General features: G+C 47.0%; 1 protein-coding gene and 1 long non-coding RNA gene across 5 annotated transcripts; one reads left to right on the forward strand and one right to left on the reverse strand.

The window, feature by feature from the left end:
• Nucleotides 1-1,377: 1,377 nt before the first annotated feature.
• Nucleotides 1,378-21,446, reverse strand: LOC116442506 (ankyrin repeat domain-containing protein 18A-like). Of its 4 annotated transcripts, XM_032105576.1 has the most exons (14): nucleotides 21,067-21,446; nucleotides 20,643-20,816; nucleotides 20,448-20,554; nucleotides 19,630-19,720; nucleotides 18,519-18,685; nucleotides 18,223-18,316; nucleotides 15,030-15,259; nucleotides 13,225-13,357; nucleotides 11,735-12,017; nucleotides 10,790-11,026; nucleotides 9,803-10,049; nucleotides 4,797-4,842; nucleotides 1,967-3,727; nucleotides 1,386-1,847 (listed from the first exon to the last, which is right to left on the reverse strand). In XM_032105576.1, exons 1-9 carry the CDS (start codon nucleotides 21,070-21,072, stop codon nucleotides 11,979-11,981), a joined length of 1,041 nt encoding a protein of 346 aa, XP_031961467.1. In that variant the 5' UTR covers nucleotides 21,073-21,446; the 3' UTR covers nucleotides 1,386-1,847; nucleotides 1,967-3,727; nucleotides 4,797-4,842; nucleotides 9,803-10,049; nucleotides 10,790-11,026; nucleotides 11,735-11,978. The 4 variants fall into 4 exon arrangements, with proteins under 4 accessions (XP_031961468.1, XP_031961467.1, XP_031961465.1 ...); XM_032105577.1 differs by having other exon boundaries at nucleotides 1,378-2,160; XM_032105574.1 differs by having other exon boundaries at nucleotides 1,386-3,727.
• Nucleotides 5,219-10,378, forward strand: LOC116442509. The gene is made up of 2 exons (XR_004239583.1): nucleotides 5,219-7,812; nucleotides 8,821-10,378. It is a non-coding gene; the product is annotated as an uncharacterized LOC116442509 (long non-coding RNA).
• Nucleotides 21,447-21,636: the final 190 nt, after the last annotated feature.

A 21,636-nucleotide genomic window follows, 5' to 3' on the forward strand; every position in this document is an offset into this window, starting at 1 on the left:
TTCTCTTATTGATATGCTAGATGTTAACACTGGCTTTCAGGGAAAAGGGAACTTGCAGCTTGTTTGGTTTTATTAACAGGTGGTTTATCTCTATATCCAGGTAAGGATGGTGAGATGTGCCTCTAAGGTAAAGAGAAGACGAAAACAGTTCATCCGTATGCTGACAGGATACCAGAGTTATATTCTCTCTGCAAAACATTAATGAGGCAGTTGGAACTGCAGAGGTCAGTGAATTATAAGCAGATCTTGGATATTTCAGAGGCCAAGGTTCACTGAGTGGGTATGTGAGGGTTCTGGTAGCACTACTCAAACAGCCTTTAATCAATTGTTCAAGCCACTATTCTGCTAATAAATAACAATGAAAAACTGACTATGTTTTGTGGCCACAATTCAGTGCAACATTTTAAAGACTCAAAAACCCAGACAACTTCTTATATCATTTATTGTGAGGAAAAAGCAACTGGTATAATGAGATTTCCTGAAAAAGATTATATATTCTGTACAACTGAATTATGAAATCTAGTAATTGTCTGCTACTGACCTGAAAGGGTTTCTAAAATACCTTAGCAAGGAAATAAAGAAACACAGTTGCTGTCACTTTGGAAAACAATCAGGAAGTTCCAAAAATTAAATGTGACTGCTACAGTGTAAGCCAAAGCAAGCCTTGCTAAAGACACGTGCACTGCTCTCCCTCTGTCCACTGAATTACTCACATAATCATAGAAGCATGGCATTACTTTCCCCTTTACAAACCTGTGCCAACTCCTCGCCATCACATTTTTGTCCCTAACATCTTCAAAAATGGCATTCCAGGAGAATGTACTCCATCACCTACCCAGGCAGTGGGATGAGGCTGACTGGCCAGCTCCTCTGTCTTGCCCTTCTTGAAGACCAGGCAGGTATTTCCTATCTTCCAGGCCCAGCAGCCTCCCCTGACTGCCTTAGCCCCTCTGAGGTCACCAAGTGTCCTCACTGGGACACTGGAGATAGACCTTCAAGAGGAGGAGTGGAGTTCTCCTTAGCCACACACCCCAGCTGCCAACGCTGACTTTCTGTTCTTCTGCTCCACCCGCCAACTGACAGCACGCAGCCGGCTACAAACACGCTTTAAAACACGTCCCTGTTTGTCCCAATCACAACAGAAAGGGAATGGCTTCTGCACTTGCTTTCTGGGTGGAGAGATGCTACAAAGTCCCAAAAGCAGGCTGGATATATTGCCCAACGCTTTTTTTTTCTTTGCGGGCTACAGCTGGATCAGCTCCCCACAGGCTCAAAACCTGCAGGTTTTTCCCGTCTTTTATGGCTACCAGAAGCTCACCGGCTGCCTTGGCCTTCTGCACAGACCTCTACCCAAATAAAGGTACAAGCAAGACCATATGCCAAAATCATTAGTACAGATTTTTATTTAACAGGAACTGTGAGGTAGAGAGATAGGAAAAAGACAAACAGAGGTAGGGAGAGAAGGGAAAGACTGAGAAACTGGATAAACACCAGAAATATCACCACCCCATATGTTCCAATAATGGCCTGTTGGTTCTCGTCTTGGTGGTGGTTGCAGTCCTGTTGCTGTGGTGGTTGCAGACTGTATCCATCAAGTGGGGAGGAAAGAGTCCACAAAACACCAGGTCCATGGAGTTTATATTATGCTGAGTCTAGGTGGAAACGTCCCCTGTAATTCCCGTGGATGACGTATTACTGGATCATGGGACATTCCATGAGTCATTGACATCTTCTAAGATGTTGCAGCTGTCTCTTACCCAGTATAGTTCAATCAATCATGGCCCATCAGCCGAGAGGAATACCTTGATCCTGTGGTACTTCAGAGGGGAGTTTTCACAGCTGAGTCACTATGTAAGGGAAGACATTGGCATGGTAAGAAGGACTATCCCACTTTGCAGGATTTGCCTCTTATCAGCCTCTTCCCTTATCTGGAACCCGGTTGGCAGCCTCAGGTGTGCACACCCACCTGCACCAGGGAGGCCACTCTGTGCATCACTAGCCAAGCACCCAGCCGATTGTTTGAGCCAGTCCAGTCTCTTGCAGCACCTGGGCAGTTACTGCAAATGGTCGAGTGTCTGAGTCATTCATCAGCAGCAGGCCAGTCTCTCACAGGGGGACAGGCAAGGTGCATCTGTGAGCAGAGGAGAGCTCTGGAGAGTTCTATGAGCAGGGAAGGGGTGGAAAGCAATGTCAAGAAGGGGAACAATAAAACAAAGCCATGTCCTAGACTGCAAAGTTTATTAAATATCAAATTCCATTAAATACAGTGTAATAGCTTCACAAAAATGTATTCTTATAAAGAGTGTCACAGCAGCCTTCAATGCTTTTCTCACTCCCTGTTAAGTCCTTGAAATACTTGGTAAAACCCTAAAATTCTTTCAGTCTTGATTCATCTCAGTACAATCATTCTCACTTTTCCAGATCTGGGACTTTGTTCTATACTGGTGTTCCATGCTGGTGACTTTTGCCGATGGGAACTGACAACTCACATCTTAATTAAAAACTGCTAACTCCCTGAAATAAGTGAAACTGCTTATATGGTTGCTATCAATTTTCCACCACATCTGGGCTACTGACACCATATCATCAGCTGCTAGCAGCAACAAAGAGATTGGCTATCCTATCACACAAGTTCTGGAGAGTACTGAGGAAAGTTGATAATATTAATGTTCCTTTCTTCCCCCCTCCCACTGGAAGTGTTTTCAGATGTACCACAGGTGTTGATGCAAGAGCTGCAAAAGTCTGAAGCTGCAATTTTTAATACAGAAATCAACACCATAAGAGGTACTGAGTTTGAATATCCCTCATGATATTCAAGTGTATTGTGACAGTGACTGATCATGAGGCCAGGTTGCCCATGGAGGCTTTGGAATCTCCATTCCTGAAGGAATTCAAAAGCCAATACAGATCTGCGAAAATAGCTAAAGGTGGTCCTCCTGGAGCAGGAGGGCTGGAACAAATAGCCTCCAGAGGTCCCTTCCAACCTCACTCATTCTGTGATACAAAATAAACATACCAAAAAGACCATGAAACAAGTCTTAGCACTACTATACAGAGTCATTTTAAATCTACATCGCGTAAAGTGACAACAATATGAAGTGCCCTTTTCTCCAGCTTTAACACCACTATAAGTTAATTAGCAGAAATTAGTCACTGCATCAGGACTGAAGCACTGGGCTCAAAGCACATCAAATGATGTCCTAAGCATTGAAGTAACACTGAAGAACTTACAAACATTTTGAGTGAAAGGATTAAACAGAACAAAGGGAATGCTTTTGTTAAAACACAGAACATGAGTGGAGCAACATAATGAAGCTACTGTAATAGGAAACATTTCTGACAGTTTTGTCAAGCTCAAGAATCCAGATAAGCCAATCTCCTGGTCAGAAAAAATGGATGTGGTTCTTACTATGAGTGCAAAAGAAGCCAGCTATGCAGAAAAAACCCCAACAGATGAGTGCACTGGGCTTGACATCCATTTAATAGACTTAGAGTTTATATTCAGACTGCAACGAACATGTTTTTACATCTGAATCAGGGAAAAGGGAAACTATAGATGCTCTGTAAAAACAAAGTATGTCCAGAGCCTTTCCATAGCATTTCTGTCAAATAATGTAATTTTTGGTTAAAACATCACGGTATTCCTCTATTGCTCTGCTAAGGGGGTCCTGGTCCACATGAAGGCTTTTTGAAGATCCAGCACATCCAGTTTCCAGTTCAGCAGTGGCTGGGGAGAAAGGAGACAAGATTCCTTATGTTACTTTTACAGCAGACAGGGAGAAATAAGGCACTATAAGAAGATTTGACTTAACTCGATAGTCTGCAGTCCTGAACAAGACTTTAAAATTTCCAAGGACACACAACAAGGGAAGAGCTGGGCACAAAGGAAGGAACACATTTTGTGCACATTTGCTTATCAGTCAACAGCATTTCTAAACTCAGTGACAGACATTCTGGAGGCTACACACCAAACATCTTCCAGGACTCTCCACACATGACTCCAGTGGCCCTTACCAGTGCTTCTTAACATAGCCCCTGCAGAGCTCTTCAAGCTGAAGTCTTTGCTTTCCTTAAACGTTGAAAGCAGTGCTTTATTGGAACACTACTCCTACATAGCTGCAGTCCCTGCAAAGCAGTGACTCTGGAGGACCAACTATCATGAAACAGGTGGATTTCCTCTTTGGACGCCTGGCCTCAAATTATAGAGCGCATTTTATGCTCCGTGTTGCAAGCATTGAACTCGTGCTTGCCTAAACACTACTGAACAATCTCTTCCTAAAGAAAGGCTGTCTTTGGTCCCTGATCATGTTCTTCTTACTTATTCAAAACAACACTGCAACACTTAAGCTACAAAGACAAGCCATGCATCATAGCAGGAAAAATCAAGATCTAACAGCAGAGAATGTGTTTGGTATGGTTTAGTACTGAATGCAGTTCATGTACAGGGAAGAAGGGATGGCTGAAGTCTATAAAGAGCTCTAAAAATCTGGGGGCTTCTTTGATGTTTTTGCTGGAGATGAGCTCTAGCGAAGGGCAACTTCATCTTAAGCCAAGTGTTTCCGTGTGGGGCAGTGGGTGAATTTTCTTTTTGCTTGGTTTTTTCTAGGCAAGTGCATAACATTCTATGCAATATTTTGGGAAGCAGGAATTTTTCCCACTCAAGTCTAAACTAGAAAGCTAGCAGAACAAAATCTCAGTGCCTTGCAGAGGAAGTTGAAAATAATGGCTTGAAAGCTGTCGAGACTTAGAAAGTCACCTTTTTCCTTAAGAACATTCCTAATGTAATGACACATTACCTTCTTTGAGTTCCTTAGTGATTTTTTCATCCAGTTCCTGTTGTACCTAGAATTATACATGAAATATACAGTTAAGATATAATATGACCCAAATGTTACTGCTAAAACTCCTGAAACATTCTTACACCCCACAGAGAATGTGATAAAACCTAAAAATAGCATCCCAAATGGAGATGATGGTCTGTGATGGCTGAGAAGAAGAAGCCAAAGGCCTTGGACCACATGAGCTATGTGGAAAGGCTGAGAGAGCTGTGACTGTTTCTCTCCTGGAGCCGACAAAGCTCAGGCGACCTTGTCTGTGTGTATTAACTACCTGATGGGTGGAGTAAAAGAGATGGAGCCAAGCTCTTCCCAGTGGTGCCAAAAGAACAAATGCCCCCAAGCCTCAAGGGTTTTGAAGCGTGGACAGGCAGCAGTAAAATCCTGGGGAGAAGAGAAGCCCTAGAACACGAAATGAGACTCTGGTAGCAGAAGGAAGCAGGAAATCTCAAGCCTAGACCAAAAGACAACCTAAAGCAGGACTAATCCTAAGCACAGCCGTAGTAGTGGAGGTGCTGGAAGCAAGCACTCTCCCTGGTTTATGAAGCCTTCACAATGACCAGAAGGTCCACAGGACCCTCCGCAACACGTGCGGATGAATGAAGAGAAGAAGAAGGTCTTGTTTGCCTCTTACTTATTCCAGGAACCTTTTTGTGATTCTCATCCCCACCCAAGGAAAAAGAAATAGGTGGAAATAAAGCCACCACATGGACTTCTCTGAAAAAGAATGAAAAGGCCTTTGAATGAAAATACACCTTTGAGGACTCTGACAGTTTCTCCACTGCTCTCCTGCCCCCCAGCCCTCTGGAGAAGGCATCACAGCCTAAACCTCCTCAGCAGGTACCTCTCAGTGCTTAGCTCTTCAGGCAGTACCATACTGGGTCACTTGCAGCAGTCACCATCTCAGTAATTCTGTTTCACAAAGTGATGTTGGCTTACTACTTACCCACACAGCTTCTTGAGCACAGAGTAAGTTGGATCCTCTAAGACTCCATGAGATGATACTCAGAGTCTAGGAACTCAACTTCAGAGCAGTACTGCCACTCCACACACAACTGCTGTTGCTACCCAGAACTTTCTGACTGTCAGAAAGGCAAGGGGGGTAAAGAGCCTTCTCCTCTAGTTTAACCAAGTTCCCGTAGAACAGATGAAATCCATACATACGGTGCCACCTTACACAAGCTGAAGTACCACAGAAGCCGTGACTTCACAAATGCATAAAGCACAGAAGTACTCAGCAGCAGTCACTCTTTCACTCACCAGCTTTAGGCCAATGTGAATGCATCAGTTTGAATAAGAATGCATCAGTTTGAATCAAAACCTAACAGCATAAATAGACAAACCACTTCCAGTAGCACCCAAGGTTAAACAGTACGGGCTACAAACCTTGTCATGTATGTGGCTGCAGAGGAGAGAGAGAAGAACTTTGATTAAGGAGCTGAAGAAGAAAGAAAAACAGCCTTAAGTTTAAAGGTCTTCAGAGAGACACAAGAACATGGCCTACACGTGCATGAGGCAAGCGAAAAAAGCTCACAACAGAAAGACCCCTAAAGTACAAGACGGCAGTTGGAAAATGAAACCAGAAAAGGAACAGAAATTGAGAGAGAGCGTAGGGAGCCGACATTCCCTTTCTCACATCATGTAGGGAAACTGGTTTCATAAATCCACCCATTCACGCTGGTTGCAGGCAGCAGAGTTCACTATTCTCTTCTGTGTCAAGACATACATTTGCAGCAGCCTTTGGCACAGCTGTTAGGATTGAAGCTTGACAGTTTGTAAATATAACAACTGGCCTTGAGTCCCTAAATCTTCTTGCAACATTTGCAGCAGACAGACATTCCCTGCCTTGGGCTACGCACTAAGGCTCCAGCTTCCAAATTCTGGTACACAGACCACGAACAGTACTTCCTATTTATGAGTTGGAGAGGGAAGACAGGTCTTAAGACTTTCCTGAATACACTGAACATTGAGGTACTTGAGGCTACAGGCGATGCTGTGACAATTAGTCTCCGTTCCCTAACTGGTGATTTCAGAAAGATGTATCACAACAGAATGTGTGGCTCAGTTTAGTAAGAGGGAGGATAAACTGACAGCAGGAAATCTGAGTCCCAGACAGCAGCCTTCTGCTTTAATTGAGAGCAATCTGGCATGCTGAGATTTCCAGCTTTCTCTTGAAGAGTACCTGGTTGAAATGGTAAGATGTAGGTAAGTTTTCTGTGGATATAGCAGTTGTTTGACTCACCCTTATTCTAGGAAGAAGACTTCAGAGTTTGATACGGTATTAAAGTTCAAAGGGAATCCCAAGAAGACAAACTGTGTATAGTGAGAGTGAATTATCCTCTGCTCCTCTGATGACAACAAACCAGAAGTCTCCATAGGTTGTAATCAAGAGCAGAGAACGTTAGGGGACTAAGTCTTACCAACAAAACTGCACTAGGAAGGAAAAATGTTGGTATAGAAGAAAGCCCCAAAATGAAGAAGCAAATCCTCTCTGGACATCAGTAATTGAGGACTGGGAAAATGTCATACATAACTGTTCAACAACTTCCTTGAGAGTATGCTCAAAGCTGTGAGACACACATGCTCTGGACAGAAACTGTATGGGTGCTACTGAAGTCACGACACTGAGTGGGAAGAGTATCACCATTCTCAGATCCAGTGCAGACTTGTCTTGGAATCAGCTCAAATATTTTTCACAAGGGGGTTTGGAAGCATTTTTCACAAAACACTGAAGAGGCCTATATAGCAATTTGAACTATACATTTATTAGAGGCTGTATAAAACAATGAGCCATGAAATAGCCTGGAGAGATATTTAATTTCTGTAATACACTTAATGGAAGGCAGTAAACCCCTGAGGGTGTCTGTCTTGATACTGACAAAACTTTGAGATTCACAGAGAGTTCCAATGTCTTCTGGAAAATGAAAATGGAAAGTACTGCCTGAAAACTGTTGCTGTCATTCAGTTTTAAGAAGCAGTAAGTATTCCCACTTTCCTTCCCTTCCCTGTTTTCCTCATTCTTCTCCAAAAAAGGCACAACTGTGAAGCCTTTCCTTTTAACCTAAGGCAGCTTTTTTGCCTAGAAGAGGAATGGTTTCCTGTGGGGCATGCCCAGCCCCTGCCCTGGAGGGATCTCTGCTGAGATAAAAGATTTCGCAAATGCCCAGCAGGACTCCCTGGAAAGGCAACCACTTCTTTGGTCACAGCGAGAAAAGACAGACCCACAATCCTTTAGGAGACCCTATGCAGATCCTTCATAACCCATTGGTCCTCACCCATCCCCTGCATCCCTATAAAAGCTAAGCCCTCTGCCCATGTGGGATAGAGAGAGCTCTCGTCCCTGGCTTTCCCCTTCGCTGGAGGGGACCAACAATAAAGCTCCCTTCGTGCGGAACCAGCCACACGAGCCTCTCGTCTCTCTCTCTGGTCTGGCTTGGCCTGGAGGCTGCCCTGCAGAGCTGAGCTGGACTCACGAGCTGACAATCACTAAAGGGCTGACAGCCTCTGCAAGGGCCCTCCTGCCAGCAGCTGAGGGAAGACACCGGGCCTCAGGAAGGTGATTCCTTTCGGGACCGTCTCTCTGGACCGGTCACCTCTTCCTGGGTCAGAGCCAATGACCCCACCACCATCTGTAATAGTTTCCTCTTTTGCCTTTTCCTTAACATCTTACTCCCATCTCTCTCTGTCCTTTCTTTCCCTCTCTTGTTCTGTGCTCCCTACCCCTCCTGGTCTCCTCTTTATTTCCATTTTCCAGTGGGTCCCTGAATTTTCCTTCCTTTCTAGTGCTTGCATGCAGAATAGCCCCTGCAGATGCTACAGTACTAATGACATCAAGAGTTCTCCCAGTAATGCCTGTCCACCTCTCTGCTCTCAAAGGAGTGTTCACAGCTACGTAGAGAAGTTCATCTCTGTAACTGCCACAGCTATGCATTTCCTACGCTGCTTTGGTCCCTTTTGTTCTCTTGACTTTCTTTTCTTAAAACAGGTGCTGTATGTAGACACATGGTTTAAATGGGTTCTTTCCAGCAAGAGGGGACCACCAAACTGAGATGGACTTAAAAGTGAACAAATACTTCTCATATTCCCTTGACAACAAAATACAATGACTCAACAGAGAAGCTTGGCCATGCCTTAATCCCACGTTAAGTGGGTCTCCCACTGATTACAACTATTGGTGCGGGGTTTTCACATCTCATGGTATAATGTTCAGCATTCTGTGAGGGATGTGCTATAACGCTGACGGCTAATTACAGGGCATACTTGGACCAGAGGTATTGCAGAGGCTGCAGCACTGCTGCAAAATCAGAAAGCTGTGAAGACTTGCCAAGGAGTAGGTAATTTTACTGTTTCATGAAATAACACATGGCAGGAACTACAAGAACAAATGTCTCCTATGTGTAGTATGTGTCCTGAACTGAAATATAAAGAGCAAAGTTACACCATCCCAGTCATATCATCCTATTTGGAAGCATCCTTTTGTTGGTATCAACATACTAAAGCAAGTTCTGTGAAGAAACTGCTGGAGTCAAGATCAAGGAAGAAGAAAAAAGGTGTCTCAGAGATGTCCTGATTGAATTTGTCACTCAATGTGATGTTAGCCATTTTAAACAGCAGGTTAGCAAAATCATACATTGGAATTTCATGCTGAGCTTAGCTGGGAACTCTCTATGCACCAGTATTCCTTGTCACAGTTTCTCTTGTAAAAGAATGTCATGACACAGTTCATTGCTTTGACTTAAATACTTTATGGCCTTTGACCCTCTTGAAATTTTTTACAACCCTGATGACCAAAAGTCTTCAGCCTTACAACGCACAGCTGTGCGCTGTTCTGAGGATTAGCAGTTGCTTTGGCCTATAGACAAGATGGCATGGAACAATAAATGGATTCTAACTTCAGACTAAAAAGGAGAACCTTGCATACAGCTACTCTTCAGCAGCAGTTGAGAACAGTATTTCAAACTGCTTACCTTGGCCACAAAGGCTGCAACCCTGTTTCTTGAGGATAATGTGTTCTCACTTTGCCTTAGGAAGCTTCCTCCTAGACTGAGACTTCTGTTCAGTCCCAAATTGTTGCCAAGATGTCCGAGTGCAGTTGAATACAGAACTGGAGTTGCAGCCAGACCTCCGCTAACAATGCTGCTTGTGATTAAAGATTTGCTTTTATGGCGCTCCCGGAGGAGCTTAGCGTTGGCTTCTTCAAGTCTCTCATTAGCTCTGAAACATTTGGAAGCACACAAAGGGTTACCGAAAGTTACCCTCCAAGCTCTTCACTATTATTGGACTTCTGAGATTAAGAGCCTCCCAAAATAGCACATCATTTGCACCTGAGCTTGTTTGGAGGGCCTGTTTCTAAGAAGTCACACAAGGTACAAGAAGCAGTGAGTGTACCCATGCTTAGGACTGCTCAGCATGAGGGCCTGAAAGCCTTCTGTGAAAGCCATGTGTTTACACAGCTTCTTCTGGAAGGTACATCACATCCCTAATAAGTCCGGGCTGGCCCCCCCTTCCCAAGGAAAGCTCAAAGCTCAGAGCCTTGTGAGCCTTTTGGCTTCTGCTAAAATAGAAGCCAAAAATATAATTTCTATTTTTTTTCACAGAATGGAAATCTGTTCTCTGAGAGGTCTGCCCTTATTCTATAAAGGACACGAAATTCATTTTTTCTGTTCTACAGAGGATGAGATTATAGAGACTGGCAAAAAAAGCTGCCAGTTAAAACAGCATCGACGCGAAAAGTATCCTGTTAATGCCATGAGCAGTGGTTGTTTCTGCTGCAACATTAAAGAGAAATGAAGGCCTGCTGAATGGGAAGGGTTCTTACGATACTTTTCCCCATAAACATGCCATCATAGGCTTTCACACATAATGCCGGCCAGGTGCAGAAGAGGAATTACCAAGAAATATGCATGAGGAAAAAGGAGTCTCTTATTAGCAGTCCAAAAAAAGCACAGACTTACCTTTCCAGTTTCTTTGCTAGGCATCGTCTAGTTTTCACTTCCTCCAGATACAGCTCCTTGTACTTTTTCCACTTCTGCCTGTGCACATTCTTTTGGAGAAGTACTCTCTTGTTGGGCATTTTTTATCTTGTCCAATTCACATTCAAGATCTCTAATTCTGTCTTTTAGCTGGTTTCTCAGTGAAGCATGATGACTGGCTCTGATGTGTTCTAGTCTGTCCTGGGAGGCTGCCTGTGCCTGAAGGAGGTAGTGCACCTTCAACCACCACAAAGAACAAGAGACCTCTCCCCACCTGTCAATTGCATGTACCCAGTTTCAAGGGCCCAGCTGGGCTCAGAGAAGTGGCTGTGCCTCCTCACTGCCATCAGCAATCAAGGCAGAACCCTGGAGCTACCACCAGGGTAAGTAATTCTTTTCTCTCAGGAAGAAGCCCAAATTTGTACTGCTATTGAAAGCTACCAATGAAAGGGCACCTATCTCTGTCGGACAGGGCATGGAGAACAGGATTCACAAAGGCATTAGCAGGATGCCTCACCTCCTCCCCATCTCCACACCTGCAACTTCAGTCACTTCTTTCCTGAGCACTCTCCCCCCTCCAAGGACAAAGCCAGACCTGTAGGTCTGGCCATGACAGCTGGAAGGTGCAAAACCCCTTCAAGCACGAACAGTGAGGAAAAGCAGGCCAGTGGACAGAGATAGCCCCAGGCACTGCAAAATGGAAATCTACCTTGGGAAGGCTCCTGATTTAGGAACCTGCTGGCACATCACACACCATGAGAGCACTCCTGCCCAACCATATTCCCATCTCCCACTGCCCTTCGGCACAGGCACAAGGACAGCGCTAACACACAGAATCAAGCACCCAAAGCCAGACACTTAAAAAATGATGGCCACAACCAAAGTCTCCACAGTTTCCATAGAGACACACATCAGAAAGTCACTCACTTGCAAAACAGATTGACTTCTTGTAGTTTTTGTCTTATTTCTTGGCTTGCTCGTTCATCAACCTCTCTTTTATACTGTTCTATTTGGTTGTGATCCACCATGGTTAGTCTGCAAGTGATGTTGGAGTTTTGCCACCTCTTCTTTCAGCTGGCATTTGCTCTTCTCCAGTTTTTCACAGTTCCCATGCAGGGTAGACAGCTCTTCTCGCAAATCTCGATTTTGTGCTTCTAGCTGCATGCTTTTTTTAGACTCTGTGTCCAGTTGCTGGGACAGTTTCAGCAACCTGTACACAGGGGAAAAAAAGAAACCCAGAGGATGTAAAGGCAGTGAGTTCTGTTAAAATTGCTGAAGAGGTTTTCCATGGAGCCTGTATTTATCATCTGCATACTCAATATCAGAAACCAAGTGTAACCAGGCTCTTCTTTTCCAACAAGATCAGCCTTCACATCGTTTTGTGAGAGGATGGGAACCTGAGGAATCCTTTTGCAGTTCTTCATGCAAAAACACTGTAACGTTCTGGACTAAAAATGAGTCAGTGCAAAGGCAGTAACTGATTCTGCAATGAGGCCTTCTAAAGCCAAGCGCAGCTCTGAAAGGCGGCTTCTCTAGCAACGAATCTGAGTGCCGAGCGGAGAAGTGTATCAAGGTTACATGCTACTACTGAACAGCCAGAGCAGCCGCAAAAACATCTCTGGCAACAATACTGCTGGGTCCCCATGCCAAGATGGGCTGAAACAGCTACCTGTGAAGAGTAAGTTACAGCACTTCTCCTATGTCACCTCTCCTCATCGTACCCTGCACAGCAACAACGCTCTTCAGAAAAGGAAAGTCTCAACTGCCTCTGGCTGAACTCGTGCCTGAGACAGGGCTCAAGGGTTCTTCTTGCTGTGCGAGCAACAGCAGCGTTCCTCTCCTCTCTTCCAGAGGAGGAATCCGTCTGTCAGGCCTAGGTGATGCTGCCACAGCCTCACACTGCAGCCGGGCCAGGGCTGAGGCCCGCTGCTCTCAGCCCTGACCCTCACCCATGGGTGTGATGTCCTGGTAGGACGGCAGAACTGCCCATCCCTAAGGCCCGGCCTGGAGATCTGCACTCTTGGCTGACCCTGCCTGCTGTCACCGGACCTGTTCTGCTCCTCTTGGTGAGCGCCTGCGGGATGGCTCCCTGGCCCGTGAGGTCACGGACCCTGCCAGCCTTGCTGCCACTCTTGGCTTGCCCTTCCTCTGCAGGACAGTCTGCCCTTCCTGTGCCATTGCAGATGCTGCTTTGCACTTCAGGATTGCATCTTTACCCGTAATGACAACTACATCAGTATTAGTTATAGTCACCTCCTTCTCTAACAGTAGAAAATCATTGAGAAAGGTCAATCAAATCCAAAATACAGCCAAGGAAAAAAGGCATCAACACGACAAGAAATACAAGGGGAAGTGTCACACAGGGTTCAAAAGAAGTAACACCCCAGCAAACAAACGCCAAGCTAAGCAGAGCTCACCTTTGTTCTCAATCTACCAACTTCATGGGTTATTTCCGCATAAAAGTTCTTCATTTCTTCAAGCTCGGAATCTTCTTCTTTCTTTTCAATAACTCTTCGTTTCTTCCCATCAGTCATCACAACCTTTTCCAACCTAATCAGCAAATTAGTTAGGGAAACAATGAAACACAGGAAGAACCAGCCTTTCTCCCATACTCTCACATAAACAGCACAGACCTCATACAATGGCTTGGGTTGCAAGGGACTTTAAAGATCATCTAGTTCACACCCTCCCACTGTAGGCACGTACACCTTCCACTAGGCCAGATGTTGCTCGGAGCCCCATCCAATGTGGCCTTGAACACTCTCAGGGGATGGGGCAACCCTCCCCGCACATCCCCCCCCCCCCCCCCCCCCCCTTCTCTGGGCGAACTGTTCCAGTACCTGCCCACCCTCACAGTAACAAATTTCTTCCAAATGTCCTACTCCAAAGCTGCTCACTTTCAATTTTAAAGCCATTGCCCCTTGTCCTGTCACTATATGCTCTTGTGAATGGATTCTCTCCATCCTTCTTGTAGGCTCCCTTCAGGTACTGGAAGGCCACAATTGGGTCACCCCAAAGCCTTCTCTCTTCCAGGCTAAACAATCCCAATTCTCCCAGCCTTTCCCCACTGAAGAGGTACTCCAACTCTCTGGTCATCATGGTTGATGTCCCTCCTGTGATGGGGCCCCAGAGCTGGATGCAGCACTCCAGGTGGGGTCTCACCAGAGTGGAGCAGTGGGACAGAATCCCCTCCCTTGACCGGCTGGCCACGCTGCTTTTGATGCAGCCCAGGATACAATTGGCTTTCTGGGCTGGGAGGGCACTTTGCCTGCTCATGTCCAGCCTCTCATGCACCCCAAGCCCTTCTTGGCAGGGCCGCTCTGGATCTGTTCATCCCCCAGCCTGTATTGTTACAGGGGGTTGCCCTGACCCAGCTGCAGCACCTTGCACTTGCTCCTGTTAGAACCCATGACATTCCCACCAGGCCACTTCTTGAGCTTGTCCAGGTCCCTCTGGATGGCATCCCATCCTTCAGGTGTGTCAGCTGCACCACTCAGCTTGGTGTCACCTGCAAATCTGCTGAGGGTGCACTTGAGCCCTTTGTCTATGCCATTAATGAAGATATTAAATAACACTGGTCCCAGTGCAGACCCCTGAGAGACACCGTTTGTCACTGACGTCCATTGAGACGCTGAGCTGTTGACCGCTATCCTCTGGATGTGACTGTCCAAACCATTTCTTACCCATGAAATTTGTCTCTTCCCCAATTTAGAAAGAAGGATGTGGTGGCAGACCATGTGAAAGGCTTTACAGAATATTTACAGGTAAATGCCATCTGTAGCCCTCCCCTTGTCCACTGACGTAGCCACTCCATCCTAGAAGGCCACTAGGTTGGTAAGGCAGCACTTGCCCTTGGAGAAGCTGTGCTGGTGTCTCAAATCACTTCCCTGTCTTTTGTGTGCCTCAGCACAGCTTCGAGGAAGATCTGTTCCATGACCTTCCCAGGCACAAAGGGGAGGCTGACAGGTTGGCAGTTACCATGGCCCTCCTTTCCACCCTTTTTAAGGATGGGTACAATGTTCCACTTTTACCAGTCCCCTGGTATTTCACCTGACTGCCACGACTTCTGATAATATCATGGGTGGTGGCTTGGCAACTACATCAGCCACTGTTGGCCAAAGGAGGGCAATAATGCAGGCCAGATGTAGATGAGAAATTCGTAAGAAAGAGGAAGGAGAAAACAGGAGTCTCTTATTACCGCTCCAAAACAACATGGACTTGCCTTTCAAGTTTCTTTGCAATGAATTTTCTGTTTTTCTTTTCCTGCAGATACAGCTCTTTGTAGTGTTCCACTTCAGCCTGCGTGGATTCTCTTAGAAAAGTACTCTCTGGTTGGGCATTTTTTAGCTTGTCCAATGTACATTTGAGAGCTCTGTCTTTCAGCTGGTTGCTCTCTGAGTCCTGATGTCTAGCTCTGGTGTGTTCTAGTCTGTCCTGGGAGGCTGCCTGTGCCTGAAGGAGGTAGTGCACCTTCAACCACCACAAAGAACAAGAGACCTCTCCCCACCTGTCAATTGCATGTACCCAGTTTCAAGGGCCCAGCTGGGCTCAGAGAAGTGGCTGTGCCTCCTCACTGCCATCAGCAATCAAGGCAGAACCCTGGAGCTACCACCAGGGTAAGTAATTCTTTTCTCTCAGGAAGAAGCCCAAATTTGTACTGCTATTGAAAGCTACCAATGAAAGGGCACTATCTCTGTCGGACAGGGCATGGAGAACAGGATTCCACAAAGGCATTAGCAGGATGCCTCACCTCCTCCCCATCTCCACACCTGCAACTTCAGTCACTTCTTTCCTGAGCACTCTCCCCCCTCCAAGGACAAAGCCGGACCTGTAGGTCTGGCCATGACAGCTGGAAGGTGCAAAACCCCTTCAAGCATGAACAGTGAGAAAAGCAGGCCAGTGGACAGAGATAGCCCCAGGCACTGCAAAATGGAAATCTACCTTGGGCAAATGCCTGATTTGGGAACCTGCCAACACATTACACACCATGAGAGCACTCCTGCACAACCATACTGCCTTCTCCCACTGTGCATGTGAGGTGTGCTTTCACTTCTTCTCTTGCATAACTACACCTGTCTTCAGAGTGAATTCAAACTAAGAAATGCTGCTGGCCACCAGCGGGTAGCTGGGAAAATGATAAACTCTTCCTCCTCCTCTTCCAGCTGAGCAGCCCCATGGTGCCAGTGGCAAGCAGGGGAAACTTCAGTGCTTCTATTCCAGACTAGAAAGGGCATTCAAAGGCCATTTGCTATGAATGCCATGTAGGTCCTCAGCTGCTTTCCAAGCAGCCTCTACTCAGGAGAAAGCAGGAATCAAACTCCCCTCAGGTCTCCAGGAAAACCTCACCATAAAATTTCCCCATAGAAACAGGTAACTAGGCTCAGGAGTCACCAAAAGGGAAATTTGTGAGCAGCTTACTGGGGCAGTGGCTTGCAGGTCTCTCTGCAGGGCTTCAATCCTGTTGCTTTGTTGCTGGACAGTGCCTTCCAAACTGGTCTTTTCAATTTCAAGGCTTAAAAAGAAATACAGGTCTTACTATAAAAATCTGCCAGAGCACCAATTCCAAAAGAACAGTGCAAAACAATAAAAATCAAGAGTATCATTCAAAACGGTAATGATTTGCTGGGATGCAACAAGGCTACGTATCTATCCTGGAGTTTTCAGGCAATCCCTGCAAGCAACAGACACCTTGCCCCACTGTGTTGTTCTCTTACCGCTGCACACGTTCTTCCAGTCGTTTCACAGTCTCCACGTGTGCCAACAGCTGGTCCTGCAGTTTCTGGGCAGAAGCTGTTGCTTCTCTTTCCTTCTTATCCAAGGCAGTCTTCAAGTCACAAACACAACGCTCTGACTGAAGAAACTTTTGTTCCATCTCCTGCAACTGTAAAATCACAGGAAGAATCCACAGTCGTCAGGTGAGCTTTTGTACAGAGTCAGCTGCTGCCGGAGGATTCACGTGCTGCATGTAGCTGCCCATAGATACTGAATGAATCTCTGCCCAAAGAACTGTAATCATCTCAAGTACCTTCACAGCTTTGCTTCTACTAGCAAATGAACACAAGCTGTGTTACTTCCTCATCTTCTACAGTGGCCTCTCCCATCCCTCCATGGACTTCCTAGAGCACAGTTCTAAGCACTGACACTGCCCCTCCGACCCTTTTGTGGACCTGTGATGATGCTCTTTGTATTCACTTGTTTGCTACTGCATGAATGCATGAACTGGGAAGCTTCTATTCCTAAGGAAGGAAGGTGTCTTGGAAGTGTCAGAGGAAAACTGCTCCAGAGGACCTGTGCTCTGGAGCACACCATGGCACCGGGGGAGTTTTTCTGAATTGGGGGAGACCTCAAACGCAGCACCAAGAGAGGTGTCCAGTACCCTCTGAGAAGGAAGTGGTGGATCCCTGAGGAGAGGGCAGCTCTGCCTCAGCGTGCTGGGGCCAGGAGGAACAGCAGCAGTTGTATCCTGGTGAGCACCACTTCAGCAAAGGCTCCCAGGTGAACTGCAACCGGCAGACCTGCTCTGGAGTTTGGGAATTGCACCAGGGTGCTCAGGGAGCGTTCTTAAACCAGGAAGAATCTCAAATGTAGAGCAGCGAGAGGAACCCCATGCCCCTGACCAGGAAGTGGTGAAACCCTGAAGAGAGGCAGCTCTACCTCAGCATGGTGGGGGGTGGAGGCAGGAGGGAAAGAGGCTGATCAGAGACTGATATAACCATCACTTCCTTAGGTCTCTCTCCTTCTGACTCCTGGGATAATGTGTTGTCTTTTTTCATGATATATAGAAAGAGACAAGAACCCACAGCTTGATTCCTATGGGGACAGGCTTTCCATAGCTCTGCTCAAACCCTAGCTAATTCCTCATGTAAGTAGAGGTTCTCTTTCTCCACGTCAGCCTTGTGGCTCAGGGTTAACTGCCAGTGAAGCTTTCCATGTAGGTTGCTCTTTAACTGCATTGGCAACCTTCTGCTGCAGCTTGGCACCGAGTCCTACGGAAATGGTGCTCCAGGAGCACAAAGGTTTCCCTGAGCATATGAGGTATGCCTTTACTTCTTCTGCTGCATAACTACACCTGTCTTCAGAGTGAATTCAAACTAAGAAATGCTGCTGGCCACCAGCGGGTAGCCAGGAAAATGATGAACTCTTTCTCCTCCTCTTCCAGCTGAGCAGCCCCATGCTGCCAGGGGAAAGCAGGGAAAACTTCACTGTTTCTACTCCAGACTCGAAAGGCCACTCAAAGGCCACTTGCTATGAATGCCATGTAGGTCCTCAGCTGCTTTCCAAGCAGCCTCTACTCAGGAGAAAGCAGGAATCAAACTCCCCTCAGGTCTCCAGGAAAACCTCACCATAAAATTTCCCCATAGAAACAGGTAACTAGGCTCAGGAGTCACCAAAAGGGAAACTTGTGAGCAGCTTACTGGGGCAGTGGCTTGCAGGTCTCTCTGCAGGGCTTCAATCCTGTTGCTTTGTTGCTGGACAGTGCCTTCCAAACTGGTCTTTTCAATTTCAAGGCTTAAAAAGAAATACAGGTCTTACTATAAAAATCTGCCAGAGCACCAATTCCAAAAGAACAGTGCAAAACAATAAAAATCAAGAGTATCATTCAAAACGGTAATGATTTGCTGGGATGCAACAAGGCTACGTATCTATCCTGGAGTTTTCAGGCAATCCCTGCAAGCAACAGACACCTTGCCCCACTGTGTTGTTCTCTTACCGCTGCACACGTTCTTCCAGTCGTTTCACAGTCTCCACGTGTGCCAACAGCTGGTCCTGCAGTTTCTGGGCAGAAGCTGTTGCTTCTCTTTCCTTCTTATCCAAGGCAGTCTTCAAGTCACAAACACAACGCTCTGACTGAAGAAACTTTTGTTCCATCTCCTGCAACTGTAAAATCACAGGAAGAATCCACAGTCGTCAGGTGAGCTTTTGTACAGAGTCAGCTGCTGCCGGAGGATTCACGTGCTGCATGTAGCTGCCCATAGATACTGGAATCTCTGCCCAAAGAACTGTAATCATCTCAAGTACCTTCACAGCTTTGCTTCTACTAGCAAATGAACACAAGCTGTGTTACTTCCTCATCTTCTACAGTGGCCTCTCCCATCCTCCATGGACTTCCTAGAGCACAGTTCTAAGCACTGACACTGCCCCTCCGACCCTTTTGTGGACCTGTGATGATGCTCTTTGTATTCACTTGTTTGCTACTGCATGAATGCATGAACTGGGAAGCTTCTATTCCTAAGGAAGGAAGGTGTCTTGGAAGTGTCAGAGGAAAACTGCTCCAGAGGACCTGTGCTCTGGAGCACACCATGGCACCGGGGGAGTTTTCTGAATTGGGGGAGACCTCAAACGCAGCACCAAGAGAGGTGTCCAGTACCCTCTGAGAAGGAAGTGGTGGATCCCTGAGGAGAGGCAGCTCTGCCTCAGCGTGCTGGGGCCAGGAGGAACAGCAGCAGTTGTATCCTGGTGAGCACCACTTCAGCAAAGGCTCCCAGGTGAACTGCACCGGCAGACCTGCTCTGGAGTTGGGAATTGCACCAGGGTGCTCAGGGAGCGTTCTTAAACCAGGAAGAATCTCAAATGTAGCACAGAGTTAGGTGCTCCAAGTCCCTGACTGGGAAGTGGTGAAAACCTGAAGAGAGGCAGCTCTACCTCATCATAGTGGGGAGCAGAGGCAGGAGGGACAGAGGCTGATCAAAGTCTGATATAATCACCGCTTCCTTAGGTCTCTCTCCTTCTGGCTCCCAGGATACTGAGTTGCCCTTTTGATGATGGACAGGAAAGCATCAAGCACCCCACAATTTACTCCTCTAGGGACAGGCTTTCCATACCTTCGCTTCAACCCTCTCCAGCTCCTTCTGCAAGCACAGACTGTCTTCCTCCACATCAGCCTCATGGCTTGTAGTAACCGGAAGAGCAGTCCTGAAGCATGAAAATTTTGATAGGAAACATGTCCAATTCTGCATCGTTTTCTCCCTGCTTGCTCCCAAATCAACTCTTTCCCCATTTCCTACAAGCACAGTGAAAGCTAAGCCAAGCACATGGAAGCTTGATGAATTCAGATTAGAAGGGACCTCAGGATGTCTCCAGTCCCACTGCCTCCCCAGTGCAGCCTCGAATATGAGGCAAGGCCATACTGTTCAGGGCTCCTTCCACTACTCTTCAAATCCCCATGGATGCAGCTGCACCAACTCCCGGGGCAAGCTGTTGAACTGCCTGACCATCTACATGGCAAGACGTTTTCTCTTTATGTGTGGTTGGAACCTGTCATGTTCCCTTGGACAAGTTGCTTCTCTTTCTCCCAACGCTCCCATCCATACCACTTAACGCACCAACCGTGCCTTTGCTCAAAACCCCCTCTCCCGCAGAGCAACCTTGCTGCTGAGCTAATGGCAGCTTTCCCAGTGGGCCTGGGTCTGTGTGGGGAGGGGGCACCACAGACACCACTTCCTGGTAGTCCTCAGTGGGCAAAGTACAAGAGTACAGAAGGTCTGAGAGCAGCCAAGAGCAGACCTGCTTTTACCAGTCGCTTGGGGAACTCCTTCCGTGTGGCTCTTCCTTCTTTTTCTAAGCTCATTCCCACGCCTCTCCTCAGTCACACTCACTGACAACTGAGGAGGCCCGTGTGCTGTTTTGACAAAGCCCTCACCTTTCACACTGCTCTGCAGCATGCCTGTCAGCTGCCTTTTTTACAAGACACTCCAGCATCTCTTCATGCTCTTTGGAGACTGCAAGATCTAACGGGGTATATCCCCCCTGAAAGGAGAGAGCATCTCCATTAGAAAAACAGAGACAAGTTCGGCACCTGTTTGAAAGAGCAGCTTCACCCACATGCCAAGGTTACCTGATTCTGAGCATCACTCCTGGCACCATGCTCAAGTAACCGCCCTGCTACAGTAGCATTACCAGAGAGGACAGCCGGGTGAAGGGCAGTGTTGCCGTCAGCATCCGTCAGATTTGGGTCGGCACCGTGTTCTGGCAGAATAGCCACACATTCTTCTTGCTGGTGCTCTGCTGCCTGGGAACAACACACAAAAGAAGGGGGAAGACTTTCGACATTTTTGTCTCACTCTGTCACAACTCGCTCATCTCCCGAATGCTGTTATGGAAGGTCATCTTCAAAAATTTAGCTAACAGAGGCCTAAACCACGCCAATAGCAACATGCATGTTTCTGTGGCCCTTCTGTGTAAGGAATCCTGTCAGATACCTCTCCTGTAATGCACCGTCAATAAGCCTCACTTAGAAGATCAGAACACAGTCCACTTACCATCATCAGTGGAATTCTCTTGATGCCTTCAGGAAGGTTCAGCTGGCAGTTCTTTTGTGCTGGATATCTAACGACATCTGCATGGCCATTCGCAGAAGCGAGATCCAGAGGTGTCCTAAAAATTAAACAGACGGTCTCAACACAGACAAAAGACGGAACGAATTTGCGTCTTTACGCAGCCCTGGGGAGCCTGCCCGGACTCTGTTCCTGCCACTCGCGGCTGCTGCAATCCTGCGCTGATCAGCCACAGGGCAGAAGAGAACGGGTGAGGTCTGAGCAGCTGCGAAACAGCCCTGCAGAGAGACCACGGCGAAGTGGCAGGCCGGCAGCACGCACTTCCAACAGCGCTCGAGCCAGCCCGGCAGCTATAAGCCACGAAAAGCTCTAGAGCTCGCTGTGTCTCCCAGCTGACAGGGCAAATCTCGCTGTTCAGGCCATTAGCTCGAACGCGATGCTACACACGGCCTTAAGGGCGGGCGCTTCCACGTGGCATCCAAAGCTGCCAGGGGGGTTGGTCGCACTATGCTGATGCTCTCGGTCTGCCTTTTCCTTAAGAGAAGGCTGCCGAGG

Source organism: Corvus moneduloides, chromosome 4, assembly GCF_009650955.1.
Source record: "Corvus moneduloides isolate bCorMon1 chromosome 4, bCorMon1.pri, whole genome shotgun sequence".
Taxonomy (NCBI): Eukaryota; Metazoa; Chordata; class Aves; order Passeriformes; family Corvidae; genus Corvus; species Corvus moneduloides.

Bases quoted from the DNA above. Each gene is read 5' to 3' on its own strand.
- LOC116442506 (XM_032105577.1), bottom strand. The intron at 20,555-20,642 runs GTAACCTTGGCA...CTCTCCTTTCAG, and splicing joins GGAGTGATGCTCAGAATCAG to GGGGGATATACCCCGTTAGA. The intron at 19,721-20,447 runs GTGAGGGCTTTG...TTCATGCTTCAG, and splicing joins GCTGCAGAGCAGTGTGAAAG to GACTGCTCTTCCGGTTACTA.